The following is a 16,530-nucleotide window of genomic DNA, read 5'->3' as shown; positions in this document are numbered from 1 at the left end:
AAAAAAAAATTGTTGGTACCATCAAATGAAAATAACTTAGGTTACTGATCCCTCAGAATAAAGCAGTTCAAATTGTTTTGAAATTTCCAGACAGAACCAATGTAATAACAATGCATAACTAGAATTTTTGCATTTCCTGAATAAAATGCAGGTGCTGGCCTTGTTGCAGTGCATTAGCATACATATTAGTTAACATTAGCATCAGCTAGCATTAGTATTCTTATTAGCTAGCATTAACATTGCCTAGCATTAACATAGCATTAGCATTAACAATAGCTAGTATTAGCATAGCATTAACCTAGCAATAACACTAACCTAACATTAGCATCAGCCAAGCATTAACATTAACCTTTTGCACTAACCTAGCATTAGCTAAGCATTGACCTAGCAATAGCTGAACATTGGCATAAGGTTGAAAAAAGTTATAATGTGTTGAAAAAGAAGTTTAAGTGTGTTGAAAGAAGTTGAAAATGGTTGAAAAAAGTGAAATTTCCAATATAAATAAATGGGAAAAAAAAGTTTAAACGTTACAAATTCTAAAAGCAATAGCATAAATCTCAGGAACTTTCTGAATTTTTTGACAACTTATTTGTCAAAATTGAACAAACACAGACGACACAAACGCAAACGTACCAATGACACCCCCGGTGTCAAAAACAACACAAAATGATCAAAATAAAACAGAAAAATACACAAAATCATAAAAAAAACTGAAGTGTAAATAATAAAGAAAAGGAATGAAAACATGCATAAAATGACTGAAAAAAAAAAACATACCAAATCACAATTACAAAAACATAAAACAAAAAAAGCCAAAATAGACAAAAAGACTCCAAGAAAGATGCAACACCAACAGAAATACACGATACATGATGTTTATAGTTACTGGGGCTCCCTCTGTTCCAGCACCACAGGACTCTCAGGGTATAGCCTTTTAAACAGAATCCGACACAGGCCTAAAACAGGGGCCAACATTAATGTTTATCATAATAAAACAAACTATTCTAATAAAAGAAAGAGCTACTTACATCCCTGTCACGCCACGCCACACCACACCAACAGTTCAGGTATGGCCAAACCAAAAGGGTGCACAGGTGGTCTTGATTACCTAATAAGGCCCACAGAGGAGCAGCAATGGTGCATTCAAGGACACTAGGAAATGTGCAACTCACCTCACTACATTTATAAAATGTATTTTATATAATATACGTTATATTATATATAACAGGTTAAACTGCAGACCATAAGGTGGGTTTTCATTGCAGTTTTCCCAAATTCATTCGAAAAAAATACAATTCTTAATATAATGTACTGCTTTGATTTTTGATTCTAACATATTACTGTTAGTTTCATGTCACAGATGTTAGTTCTACCTCAGGTGTATAGTATAAGTTTTCAGTAAAACGTCCCAAACCTTTGAGACTTTAGGTTGGTTCTTCTTCTGTTGCGCAATTCTTCTTCACAATGCATGGTGGTGTAGATGGTACTGCAGCAAAAATTAAGCAGAAAAATTTACAACATTAAACGACATTAAACGACGCGTCCACACATGTTTGTAGTCAACATTATCAATTATATTGCTAATCATTTTTTGCATTACTGTATATGTTACAAACATTGTAGTTGGCACAAATCTCAAGACGGTCTTTATTGTATTTTTTCGTTTGCCCCCCACCACAAGAATCTCAAACTCCGCCTATGGTTAAGTCTACCTTTAATGTTTTCCACATAAAACACCATCTGTGCAAAAGAAGAAAATTCAAGTAAAGTTATGTAAAAAGTTGTCAAAAACAACAGCACATATCTCTTTTTGTTTTGTTTTGTTTTTTGTAGCAAAAACAAATACTGATGTGAATTGATGTTGGTATTACATATAATTACAAATATTGTCCGATAATTGGTGGGCCAATAATACCTACAGCCAGCGAGAATAATATAAAATAATATATATATATTTATATGTTTTTTTAAATGTTGGTGTTGATACTCCAATTTTCAACCCTTTTATTATCCTTGGGGTCAAATTGACCTCATCCAATGTTCATCATTAAAACAAAAAAATAATATTTAAAAAAATTTTTGCTTCATATTTCAAAATATTCTCTTGAGAGTAAATTTGAAAAGATGTGGATGAGAACTATTCAAGATGAATTTATTCTGATTTAAAACTTTGACCTGATGGTGGCGCTAGAGAACAGGTCAAGATTTCATTATCAAGGGGTTATTTATGTATTCAACAAATTAATAAAATGCCAGACACAAAAACTTGGTCAACACAATTTTTGAAAAAATCATTATCTGGAGGCAAATATACCTGTGGTCAAAATGACCCCAAGGGTAAAAGAGTTGAGATGATTTTACAGATTATATCTACAAACCCCGCTTATTCACTCTATTTGTATTTAATGTATATATTACACATTTATTGGACTCATATCATTAAAAATTTGGATTATATTGATTATTATTAGGGCCCGAGCACCAACCGTATTGTAATGCAAGTTGTTTTTATCATTATTATTATTATAATTATTATTATTATTACAAAAAAAGTGATTGGATTTTTGAGGGCCTGAATGCATTATAGTACTGGCAAAAAAATTGATATTTGGGGGGAATTGCACATGTGAATGGCAAAATGACTCAATAGCCCTCTTGAAAATTGTATTTTTGGAATGTAATTGCTCCCAGCTGGGACGGATGACATCATCACTGTGGATTTAAGACTGATGACATCATCACTGTGGAGGTAGGACTGATAAGCCTTTGCTGGCTTCGATTACCTTTGCCTGATTGTCAAATCTCTGCAAACTACATGGTGTCTGATAATGAATTTATAAGTATACGTCTTGCATCCAACACTGAACTGTTAAAGTCTTTCACACATTCATATTTTTGTTTTAAACATACATGGTTATTTGATTATTTCTTGACAATAAAGTTGAAACTTTATAGATTGAAACATTCCTCTTAGCAGCCTGTTCACTTGGATGATATGCTACGCTTATGGTAGTTATGAAGAGTTTGTAGAGCTAAGGAAATTATAATTAATTACAGCAGCTTTCTTTTGTATGCCAAAAAAAATTAGTTACGGTTTAACTCAACCGTCATTGATTGTCATAGCGCCACCTATTGGTAAAAGGAAATCATAGACATATGTAAGATTTGCACGGAACATTGCAGGAAAGTTTGTGGTATAATCCTTGAAAAAGGTCAGCTACGTCTCAACACTTTAAAATTTCTGCCACACCCCGGCATCATGCAACACACCTCAACGTGTGCCACGTCCCGACATGCGTGTGGTTGCGAGGGCCCGTCCAACGCATTTGTGAGCAATTGTGTTTTACCTCTTTTTTGACAAATTGATATTTAATTGCATGCTATTCAAATAATATCAAATATATCTTTGATCAAAGCTGACTTATTTGAAGGAAGGCTAATTTTTTTGGCTCTTATGTAAGAGCACAGAGTTGATATCAGCAGAAATAAGCTCCAGCTCTGTGAGACTCTAATCAGGATAAGAGGAAATAGAAACGCTGTGTCCAAACTATGTCTGTCGGTCTGGTATTCATCACATTTTTAGATGATTACCTGCTCCAACACTCCAGATTTTAATGAACGGGTCATCATCCAGCTCTACATAAACCAGCCTTTAAAATGAGTGCTACCCCTCATGTAGAAACATGGCTGTGTGGAAGTGGCTGGTGTTTAAGAGCGTATGAAATGTTGAGATATTGATCTTACACAGTCATATTACCCATGTATACATTAACATTGCTGTCAAAGAAACACCTTGTTCTCCTGTTTTTAATACAGACCAGACATGGGCAACTGGTAGGCCAGCGACCCAAAATAAACATACAAAATGACAATTGTACTGGAAACAACAAAAATACACAATACTACAAAAAACAACAGAAAAATACTCAAACATACACAAAATTACAGAAAACACACTAAACCATGACACACATATATATATATATATATATATATGTTTTTTTTTTTTTTTTAAAACACAAAAATGTAAAATAAAATGAATAAAATCACAAAACAGATATAAAATGACGTAAAAAAAATGTAAGACAACAAAAACATACACAAAATTACTGAAAAAAAAATACAAAAATGACTAGAATAACATACATCATTAAAGTCAGAATACACAAAAGGACCACCAAAATAAAAGAATAACAGAAAAATACACAAAATGACTACAAAGACACAAAATGTAAAAATAAATACACAAAACGTAAAAAGAAATATACAACATGACAAGAAATATATAAAATGACAGAAAAAATTTAAAAAAACAACAAAAACACACGCATAATGACTGAAAAACATACAAAAAAATACATCGGAACACACAAAAACGACTAGAAAAACATACAACAATGAAGTGAAAATACACAAAATGACTTGAAAAATATCCAAAAACAAATAAACAAAATGACCACCAAATATAAAAAATAATATGCATATTTTTCTGTCATTTTGTGTTTATTCTCTTATTATTTTGTGTTTTAGGAGTCTTCTATTGTCTATATTTAATAGTATTCAACAAATACACAAAGTGCCTGACACAAAAACACTTGGTCAACAATTTTCTGGAGGCATTTTATCCCTGGGGTCTGATTGACCCCAGGGATAAAGAAGATAATAGGATCGCATAAACGCTGCGAGGCCTGAGACAAAGACGTATATATTGAAATATTGCTGATCGAGTTAGCGTACATCATTTTACTGTAACACTTTTGTAACGATAACATCCGAAGCTCAACTATCAGATGAAGGAGTGAAATGTGGCTCTTGTCAGCGTTTAGAAGCACTTGCATGATTAGATGTCTTACGATCGATGCAGCGTCTTCTTCCAATCATTAAGACTATGCTCTTAACAGATTACAGCCCCCCTCTCCCAAACACACACACACACACACACACACACTCCTCTCCCTCAGCCTCCTTCACTCTTACATACTCTCAGTTTCAGGAGATGCAACAGAGGAATCCTCTTCTTCAAGCTTTTTGGGGCATTTTTGTAAAACCTCAACAGAGTGCGAAAATGAAAGAAACTAAAGTACAAGTTTTGAGGTCAGATAAATACAACAACTAAGAACAATGGACGTGTTGCTGGTGATCGTCTGTCATCTTTTCATTTTACATTTTCATCCATCAGCAGCGACAAACCTCATCACAGGTAAGCTCAGCAATAGAAAACAGTTTAGTCTTTGTCAGATGTATAAAGAGTTCTGATGTTATCAAGTGGAAGTACTGTTATGTGATTGATTGAAATAAGAAAGTCATATATAAAATACTCATGTACAAGTAAATATTAGCTCAATTAAATAGTGCTCAAAGTAAAAGTTACAATAGTTACTTTCACCCCCCATGTTTTTTTTGGTAATAAATAATCAAATCTTGCACAATTGGAACTTAATTCATTTATCTGTATTTTTTTTTTTTTTTAAATAAATTAATAATAATTAATTAAATTCCAAATTTAAAAAAGTATCAGGCTTAAGTATAGCTACATTTATAAACTCTAAAACTGAGAAATTATCCAACATTTAATGTGGTTGTTGTGGTGCATTACGTTTAATCTGATTGGTCGGCTATGATGTGATGCATTTAATTGTTGTCCGGTCATTGCATTTTTTTGTAGTTTCACAATGTCCGTTGATCATTTTAAAAGAAAATCTATGAATTGACACAGTAACACTTGGTTGTAGAAACGTAATGAATTATTTTACTTCTAAAACGTACCATAAGTAAAATGACTGATTTTAAAATATCAAAAAAGTACGAGCAACTTAATTACAGTAATGTGAGTACTTGTAATCTATTACTTTCACCTCTGGTCTTTGTCTTATGGCATGATTATTATTTTCTTTTCAAGCAGACATATTTGAAGCTCAAGGTACGTCATCTAACTTCTCCTTTAGTCTTTTGAGAGAAGCACAAAATAAATGGTTTGTATCTGGCAGGGTTGGGGCCAATTATAATTGCAATTGTGTAATTGATAATTAATTACAATTACGACGTAATTATAATTGGAATTGGAAATAATCTGTTGCTGTTGTAATCATAATTGAATTGCAATTGAGTTCAGATATTGGTCTTTGTAATTGAAATTGGAATGGAAATTCTATAAAAAAAACTGTCAATTACAATTTAATCAAACGCAAACCTGGGGAACCATGTTATTATGGAGGTAGATTTGTGTCATATTATTCAATACTAATAATGAAAAAAACATTTCAATAAAAAATAAGGGTTAAAATGCAAAAACAATTGTATTTGGACACTTTTTTTTCTTTGATTTTTTTTTTTTTTATTGAATTTTTTTTACTTTGATTGAAGTTTTTTGATCGAATAATAAAGACAAAAATATACTACCCATAATATGGCCCAAATACAAAAGGATGACTTCAATAGAAAATTAAAAAAATGCAATTATTTGGGTCTCAAATATTTATTTTTTTTGGGTTGAAAATATTTAATTTTGATTGAAAAGGTTGAAAAGGGTCTTTTTTTTATTGAAATGTTTTTTTTTTAAATGAATAATAAAGACAGACACAACTATACCTCCATATATTACAGTTCTATGGCTTACACGTACAGTTAACAATTATTAAAACATGTTTCATATCAAGTTTACCTGTCAGTTCTCTTGAGAAATAATTTACCTTTTAAAAAAAAAAAAAAACATTAAAATCTAGTGATATACTGACAAAAAAATGGGTGAAAATGCTGGTCAACTTAACTGTAACTGAGTTGTAATTGAACATGGATAATTGAAGATGTAATTGTAATTAAAACTAGTATATGACGCACACCCTGATGTCATCTAACTTTCTCCTTTAGTCTTTTTAAAGAAGCATAAAATAAATGTTGTGTTTGTGTGCACAAAGGCCAGCGTGTTTGCAAAGCAGGTAAAGGGAAGCCCTGCTACAAACTGGCCTATTTCTCTGAGCTGCGCCGGAGGTTGAACTTCGCCGAGGCCGCGTTGGCCTGCAGTCGAGACGGAGGGCAGCTGCTCAGCGTGGAGTCGGCCTCCGAGCAGAAGATCATCGAGCAGCTCGTCGCCGAGCTCCGACCCACAGACGGAGACTTCTGGATCGGCCTCCGTCGAGACAACCGGGAGGAGGAGAGCAACTTGGACTGTTCTGCTCAGTATCACTGGTTGGATGGCAGCAAGTCCACATTCAGGTGGGAACGCCAACGTATTCGGGAAGTCGGGCTTACATCACAGATGACATTAGCGGTAGTAAATAAACGGGCGCCATCTTGAAACAGGTGAAAACAATAAGTCTGCCTCCTGTGTGTCCGACGACAAAAACGGCTTTATTTCAAAACAGGAGTGATTTATATCTCGGCATGGCATACAACTATCAAGAAACACTTATTAGTGTTACAGTATCAGTGCTAGAGATATATGAGTGTCCATACAAAGTCACAGCCAACACTTGGAAGAACAATCCAAAACATTGGCTCAATTTCACCAAACCAGATCTTTATAATTACCTAATAATGAACCCCGTGAGTAACCCGCCATTAATCACAGTGTACTTAATAACAGATATAAAGACAACATATTGCCATCTAGAAGGAAAACTAAAGCCACCGAGAGACCACTAAAATCCTCATTTCAGATTTTAACTGTTCACTTACCCGTTATGAAATGTAGAGAGTACACCAAGGAATGGGACAGTTTTGAAGACCAGTTTTAAACCATTCCCACCCTACCAGACTCCAGCATTTTCAACCATCCCATGAAGGAAAGCCATTGTTTTCTTGATATAAAATTATATAAAAATGACATCTGTGTTATTTTTTACATTGAACAAACAGCCAAACACACATACTCTGGAATACTCATCTTAAAGCTGATATCCGGAGTTTTTGACAAATGTATGTTTATGTACCATTCTTTTGAAATCTGAAAAAATACCTAACTAATCTTTTACTATGGTCTACTGCCGGTGGTCATTCATATACATTAATGTATATAAGTGCCTCCTTCGTCCTATAGACCCCTATACAAATGGAAATGATCGCTGTGTGCGCCCAGCCAATAGGGTTCGACTTCCTGTTTTTGAGACTGTCAATCAAAGTGAATGCGGAACTGTGCACGGAAACAAGGCCGTGCGTCACAACAGCAAACAGGTAAATATGATTTTGGCTCTTACCTGACCCATAGACCTATATCAATGCAACCCGATGTGACCTTGTTACGTTCCGCGATGTGCGTGCAGAAAATTAGAGGCGGTGCATCTGGTAGATTGTGAAAGGCAGTGGGAGGAAGTGAGGCTGTTTAGGGCGGGACATCGAAACGCTTCTCAGAAACTCCGGATAGCAGCTTTAATGTGGTCATGTTTATGGCAACAACTCAGACAATGTTGGGGGCGCCACAAATGGCTGCTCCGGTGTGTTGATGTGTGTTCTTTCGCTGCAACTACCAAGTCAAATTCCTAGTATTGTTCTAAACTGTACCTGGCAAATAAAGCATTCTGATTCTGATTCTGATGTTTGTTTTTCAGGAACTGGCACTGGGACGAGCCGTCCTGTGGTTATGAGGTGTGTGTGGTCATGTATCACCAGCCGTCTGCTCCTCCCGGCCTGGGCGGACTCTACATGTTCCAGTGGAATGACGACAACTGTGAAACCAAGAACAACTTCATCTGTAAATATACGGCAGGTACGAATGCACTGGAGTGCAAGATGTTCCCCCACATTAAACCTACCAGTAGGGCTGCAAAAGGGGTGCAAGATTTCCATTAATTTTCCACAGGAATTTAATGTGAGAATTTTGGGAATATTCAAAAATATAAACTTTTTGAGGGCATTATTAATTAGAATTAACCATAAATTGGGACTCATTTCAAGTAAATGTGTCATATTCACACATAAATATTAACATCCATTCACAAAATGGTACTATTAAAAAACATAACATTTTAACTGGGCTTGCAAAATTCCAGGAATTTTCAAAGTTGGGAACCTTCTATGGGAATTCACGGGGAAAACTGAGGAATTGAGTTGAAGGTTGGCCCTTAACAGTGATGTTGAATATAGTTGGCATTGAAATTTGATGGAGAAGTGGCAGAAATGGGAGTAATGTAGCAAATATACATTAAAATGAGCAAAATTATAGCTAGAAAAAGTGATGAAAATAGGTTAAAATATAGCAAGTTTGATGTTTCAGAAAAATGTGCAAACATGGGCTTAAATTGTTAAAAAGAAATTCTTAGTTTCTTGAAGGCATTTGGCGGCCCCCTCCCAGTGTATCACGACCCCAAATGGGGTCCTGGATTTGGCCCCAAGTGATGTAAAATCTCAGCATCAGTTATTTGTTCTGTCTGGTATTTTTCTCAGGGAAACCGATGAAGCCTTCTCCTTCTCCAAACACTACTCAGACGGGTAGGATTTAATTTTTATTTTTTTAAATGTCACAGTGGTTGTGCACGGCATGAGTGTGACACGGCAGGGTTTTTGTTACAGGTATCGTCCCTTCCACTGTGTTGCCATGGAATCCCAGTGACTCCAGCCAGTCCAGGCCAACAGGTGATACTGCTGAATATCACACTATGAGGGGCTGTTGAACGTAAAAATTGGGTCACTGTTTCATAGCCGACATATTTTGAACATTTAGCTCACTCTCCTCACAATTAGCTAATTTTCCTTTCATTAGAGACAGAAATTCATGTAAAACAACATGTTATCATCGTTAAAATAAGGGACCACAAGTCAGGGTGTTTGAGTGTTTCACTTGGGTGTCCCCCAGGGGTCAGTCTTGGCTCCATTCCTCTTCATCATCTACCTCCTCCCCCTGGGCACAATCTTTCGTCATCATGGGATCCACTTTCACTGCTATGCCGACGACACACAGGTCTACATCTCCTCTAAACCCACCCCTCCCACCTCCCTCATCACCTGCATGGATGACATCCGGAGCTGGATAAGCTTCCTGTACAATACCCCGTCCACTACAAAAACCTCCTCTGCGACCTCCTCCATGACTACAGCCCCTCACGCACCCTACACTCAACCTCTGCCAAACTGCTAACATCCCCACACCACACCCCAGTACCATGGGTGCCCGAGCCTTCAGCTGCTCAGCATCCAGACTTTGGAACTCCATCCCCACACACATAAAATAGCCAGACTCCATCTCAACTTTCTAATCCAAATTTAAAACCCACCTGTTCAAACTCACTCTAATTGGTCACTGCGCAATACACTTGTCTTTTTTTAACATTTGGTTTTAATATTCTGTGATGTAATTTATGCTTTGTAAGGTGACTTTGGGTGACTTGAAAGGCGCCATCAAACAAATAAAATGTATTATTATTATTATTATTATTATTATTATTATTATTATTATTATTATTATTATTATTATTATTAATAATAATAATAAAATAAAAATGTCTCCACATGAAAATAAATATAAATGTAAATGTTAAATCTAAATCCAAACGTTAAATCTAAATGTAAATGTTAAATGTATATCTAAATGTTAAATGTACAGTATATCTAAATGCTTGCCAGGTGTAAAAGCTAAATGTTTAGAAATTAGGCAAAGTCATGTCAATCATAAGGCCCTGCCCACACCACTGACTGCGTCTCAGTGAGTGCTGAGAGAGGAAGAGCGAGACATTGCGGGATGGCTCCATGCTGACAAACTCGAAATCGCGGTAATGACTGGTATACAAATGTATTTGCTGAGATTACCAGCATGCCATATGTCACCTCACATTTGCCAGCGATGAAGACACCGAGGATGCAGAAGACCGTGGTGGGTGGGGTGTGTGACATGTGCTTGGGGCCTCGTGATTGACAGGCACTGACCTGCCCACTTTGTATAATTTCTAAACATTTAGCTTTACACTTGGCGACCGACTTAACGTTTAGATATAAATCTAAAATTTTGATTTACATTTAACATTTAGATTTAATATTTACATTTTAATTTAAAATTTACTATAACATTTAGGTTTGGATTTAACATTTACTATTTAAATTTAACATTTAGGTTGGGATTTAAGATTTACATTTAACATTTAGATTTTACTTTTACATTTTGATTTAAATTCAGATAAATTTTGATGTTTCCACATTTTTTAACAATGAAATAGAAGATGCAGCTTTACATGAATTTGTCTCAAATGAAAGAAAAGTGAGCTAAATGTTCAAAATAAGTCGGCTCTGAAACATTGACCGAGTTTTTACATTCGACACCCCCGTATCACACGTCATACAAACCCATTATGATAAGAAATGTACAAACTAACAATCTATACTCTTTTTTTTTCTCCCTTTAAGCTGTGAATTTAGTCTACATCATCATCCCCACTATTCCACTCATACTGCTGTTGCTCACAGTTTTGGGCGTTTGTTGCTTCAAGATGCTCGGTAGACGGTGAGTGTCCCAAAAAGTCCGCACAAGGCAATAAAAACTACTTTTTATTCAGTTACATTTTATTCATTTCCTTTAATGAAACAATAATCCTGCTGTGTAGTCATTTGTAAAGCAGCTTCACATTACACTGAACACCTTTTTAGGGATGTATTAATTCTTGGCAGAGCAACAATAAAATGAAAAAAAAAAAATGGTGTCACTACGTCGTAATTTGCTGCGCTTTCCTTACTGTGGCATTGGGCCAGTTTTATTTTTGCTGAGAGAGAGATTTTTGCTAGCAAGTGCATCACTTCATTATTTTAAAAGCACCATATGTACTTCATTTGAAGGCAGCCTTATACTTTAAGTGCTGTGCTGTGTTTCCTTAGGAGTAGATAATACACTGGTTAGTAATAATGAGTGCAGGTTAATGTCTGTGGGATTTGATCAAACAGTCATTCATCACAAACTTCTTGGGTAACAATGCCAATATGTCTTAGGGAACGACAATAAAAGTACATGGTTGGTATTACAAGGAGTTAAAAAAAAAATCATTGCAAAAAACACATAAAAAACAACAACAAAATAAAAATGATATCCAAAATAACCACTAAAATATACGTGATATGACCCTAAAAACACATGAAATTAAAATAAAAAGACAAATAAATCACAAAATGATTTCTAAAAATACAAACCAACAACAAACACAAACAAACTGACAGAAATAAAACACAAAACTACAACAAAAATAGACAAAGACAGAAAAATGTATAAAACGACAATACAAATGTGCAAAATGACCTTAAAAACACATGAAATTAAAAGAAAAAGAGAAATAAATCACAAAATGATTTCTAAAAACACAAACCAACAACAAACACAAACAAACTGATGGAAATAAAACACAAAAAGACAGAAAAACATATAAAATGAAAATAAAAATGAGCAAAATTACCCTAAAAACACATGAAATGAAAAAAATAAAATAAATTAAAAAAAAAAAAAAATCACAAAATGATTCCTAAAAATGCAAAACAACAAACACACACAAAATGACAGAAATAAAATACAAAATGACAACAAAAGCCCAGAATAACCCTTTGCTATTGGTCATTATTTTAAATGCTAACATTAATGTTGATAATGTGAACCTCGGATCAAATCTTTGTGGCCACCGCTGTGATAAAATATGCACTAAGCAAATAGATTTTCCTTGTTTTGCCTATGAATCTCAGTATGTTGCAGAGGGTTCTCAAAAAGCTCAAAATGGCCTAAAATGAGACAAAACCAAGGAAATAACTGTTGCTCAAATTGTAACTAAAAGTTGAAGACAGAGACAATGAACATCACTAGAAAACTATCACTGTGTGTGGTGTTGTGCTTTCTGTGCGTTTACCAGGAGGAGGCCACGGCAGAAGACAGAAAAATCCCAGACCGACTCTGGAAACTGTCCCAGCTCGACCACGACCGAAGTCTACAACGTGATCCGCTCCCAGAAGGACGACGACCTGGTGTCGTCTCGACCGCACACTAAGAACACGTCCTTCCTCTGCTCCTCCCCCGACACGCCGACCGGCGACTACGACAACCTGGGCGGTCGGGACACGGAGAGCGGCTTCGTGACGCTGGCCAGCACAGAGAGCTGCTTCCTCAACTTTGACGTCAACGACCTTAGCCTCGGGCGCCGTGGTAACCGCGACTTCTACGACACCAGCTTGGGTCGCCCGGGGAAAAGGGAGCTGAACGATGGGAGTCTGGGTCGTGCGGGACACAGAGAGTTCTACGACAGGAGCCTCGGCCGTCGCACGACAAAGAGCGAACATTATGGCAGTGCGGTGTGTGCGGAGCCCGGCCTGTACGACCAAACCACTACCCACCCCGTAAAGACTGACCTTTATCAGACTTATGTCACCTGTAGCAAGGACGACACCTTCCAAACCAGCCTCAGAGCCTACGAAAACAGGAAGTCCTACCAAACCACTCTGGACTACTACAAAAACGGACTGAACCTTGACGGGAGGAGATACTTTAATGAGCGCGAATGGATAAACGGAGGAAACTATTGATGGTAACACTTTGCTTGAAGTTTTATACATAAAGGTTGACATTTTAATGACATGACATCTGTCATTAGCATGAATAAGGTGTCATGAACGCTGTCAATAAGTGTTGTTCGTTACCCTAACCCCTAACCTTACCCCTACCTAACCCCACCAGATCCCTCCACCGAAGCCAAAAAATGCCAACATAGCTCCAAAGGTGTCATGAACGATGTCAATAAGTGTTGTTCGTTACCCTAACCCCTAACCATACCCCTACCTAACCCCACCAGATCCCTCCACCGAAGCCAAACAATGCCAACATAGCTCCAAAGGTGTCATAATTTAGCAAACGACACTTAATGACACCTTATTCATGCAAATGACAGCGTAATGTCAGCCTTATGTATACAACTGACTTGCTTTAAGGCTGTGTTTGAAATGTCATACTAATGTACTACTCATAGTACATCAATATGAGTATATAGTGCATTCACATTATTATTGAGTATGTAAGAAACACCCAGATGTTTACCATATGGGGACATTTTTTAAGTATGCACGGTGGGCCCGCTAGTCATAACTGCTCAACCGGCACGCAATGCATTGAGAGCGGAATGTAAAATCGTGCTGGGACCAGTGTCACGTACTGAATTTACCTCCGTACTGAGATTATAACCCCTAACTCCAAAATAATCCAATAAACAAATAAAACGTGTGTCCGTTCACTTTGAAAACAAAAATAAACAAAAATGAATTATTTCTTTTTAGCAAAAAATAATTTTTCGGTAGTGTGCATATATGTGCATAGACAATCTCAGTACAATGTGAACTCAGTACATGACACCGGCTTCAAGCTAAAAATCGAACATCCCCCTTTTCAAAATAGTCTCTTGAAAAGTTCAAAATTCCAGCAACTGTTTTGCCACCACTTTTTTTTGCGTGAGTCGAGTCGTTTTAAGGGAGGTCACGTCATGTACATTGATTTTGAATGTAACGTAGTCACCAAAGTCATTTTAGGTGTGAACGCACCTTAATACTAATGAGTTTTGTAGACCGTGGCTGTTCGAACTTCCATACCAGCATACTACTCATACTAAGGCTGACGTCAAAAATAGTACTGTATGTAGTTCGTTCACATTAGATAGTATGAAAAGAGAAATACCCGGATGTATACTATATCGGGACATTTTTTAAGTATGCACGGTGGGCACACTATTCACACTCAATCGCCCCATGAAGCATTGCGAGCGGAATGTAAAATCGTATTGGGACCGGCTTCAAGCTAAAAATTCAACTTCCCCTTTTCAAAACAAAAGCATCTTTTCTTGTCTTCCATTACTTCTTTTTTTTTTTTAACACTTTTGTAAATAGGGCTTTTGTTTTGAAGTTAACTGAAAGTTTTGTCAGTAGCACAATGGCTGGTCTCAAAAAATCTCCGAAATGTCAGCATGAACTGTGTTTCCGCGAGTTTTATTAATCAAATGAGCACATGTTGATATTCTACTTGGTCACTTTCTCACTTAAAATGTTTTCAGAACTTTCAAAGGTAGAGAATCAACGGAGATATTTAGCCTCAGTGTGATTCAGGTTTTTGTCGTAGGTTCTAAATGCATGATGGGAAAGTTGGAAGTATACTTCAGTGGGAACGCTCATCATCCTAATCAGAGTAAATAGTAGACAGACAGTATATACTCATTGTGTTTGTAGTGTATAGTACAGAGTGTGCCATTTCGAACACAGCCTAAGTGTATGACTTGGAAAGTGATTGAGGAAAAAAGTAGTGCATGAATAAAGCCTGAATGTTAAACCGAAGAACAGTTACATTGAATTTAGGTTCAGATCTGGACAAACTACCGTACAGTTATTTGTAAAGAGTAACTAAACCCTGAGATTTTGGCTGATGTGCATCTAGAATGGAAATGACAAGAAATGCCTTTATTATGGGCGGGGCTCCAGGAGCAGTTAAGACACACCCAGTCACACTCTAGCAGCAGCCTACTAGCTATGAATTAGCCAACTAATGCATAAACAAACAAAAAAATCAATTCAATAAAAAAATAAAATAAAAAAAAGTATTTGAATGAAAAAATATGTATTTGAGAACCAAAACATTACATTCGAAAACTTATTCCATGATTGAAATCAGCCGTTTTGTATTTGGGCCATATTCTGGGAAGTATATTTTTGTCGTTATTATTCAAATTTTTTTTTTTTTACTTAAATAAATTTTTGAAAAAAAATCACTTTAATTTAAAAAAAAAAAAAAAATCTATCAAAGGAAAACGTGTTTTTTTCTTGTTTCTTGAATTGAAAATAGATTTTTTTGATTGAACTAATTTTTTTTTTGATTGATGTGATTTTTAAAAATTGGATAAAATGACCTAAATCTACATTGATAGCCAACTACCTACACAATACTCACTATACGTTTTTATAGGAGGGGCGGAGCCAACAGTACAGAGCCCCAGACATGACATGGTTGAAGAAAAAAAATAATTTATAACTAAACACAAAACTTGGGATCTAGAAATGTAGTAATTGAGACTGTAATCGTAATTGACTTTCAGGGGAAAAAATATCATTGTAATTTTAATTGTCAAATTATAATTGAAGACGTAGTTGTAATTGAAAAATTTTATTGACCCCCCCAACCCTGCTGTACAATATTTCTTTATTAAGTGAAACTTGAGTAGTTTTGGATAAATGTGTTAAGATTCCATATGAATAATATGGTGGAAAATACGATGTAGGAAATATGTCTAATATAATTGGATATTACATTGATATTACATTCTGCATGGATGAAATTTCACACTTTGATTTGTTTAAAACATCTTTAAAAAGTCTCAGACAATCATCAACGTCTGACTGCTGCCGCTTTTCAGAAAAGAAACTAACTGGAAATGCCAGTCCCGTCATGGTAAATATTGTCTCATTTACAAAAGACCAAAGTTTAGTTGAAACGTGTGTGTGTGTGTGTGTGTGTGTGTGTGTGGGCACGACTGCCTGTACTTGGTTTGTTAACTTTCAAGGACTTGGATCAGATTAATCTTAAACGTATAATTACACAGCAAACAAACA

General features: G+C 35.8%; 1 protein-coding gene across 4 annotated transcripts; it reads left to right on the top strand.

The window, feature by feature from the left end:
• The first annotated feature begins 4,961 nt into the window (after positions 1-4,961).
• layna (layilin a) lies at positions 4,962-14,771 on the top strand. 4 transcript variants are annotated; one of them, XR_003675504.1, is made up of 9 exons: positions 4,962-5,200; positions 5,900-5,920; positions 6,915-7,212; positions 8,544-8,701; positions 9,379-9,423; positions 9,505-9,567; positions 11,329-11,425; positions 12,807-13,551; positions 13,667-14,771. XR_003675504.1 is itself a non-coding variant. In XM_028466816.1 (8 exons), the coding sequence occupies exons 1-8, from the start codon at positions 5,122-5,124 to the stop codon at positions 13,471-13,473; spliced, it is 1,425 nt and encodes a 474-aa protein (XP_028322617.1). In that variant the 5' UTR covers positions 4,962-5,121; the 3' UTR covers positions 13,474-13,612. The 4 variants fall into 4 exon arrangements, 3 of the variants coding, with proteins under 3 accessions (XP_028322617.1, XP_028322616.1, XP_028322618.1); XM_028466816.1 differs by lacking the exon at positions 13,667-14,771 and having other exon boundaries at positions 5,903-5,920; positions 12,807-13,612; XM_028466815.1 differs by lacking the exon at positions 13,667-14,771 and having other exon boundaries at positions 12,807-13,612.
• Positions 14,772-16,530: the final 1,759 nt, after the last annotated feature.

Source organism: Gouania willdenowi, chromosome 14, assembly GCF_900634775.1.
Source record: "Gouania willdenowi chromosome 14, fGouWil2.1, whole genome shotgun sequence".
NCBI lineage: Eukaryota > Metazoa > Chordata > Actinopteri > Blenniiformes > Gobiesocidae > Gouania > Gouania willdenowi.
The sequence above is the reverse complement of the archived record's forward strand: the minus strand, read 5'-3'. Positions and strand labels throughout refer to the sequence as shown.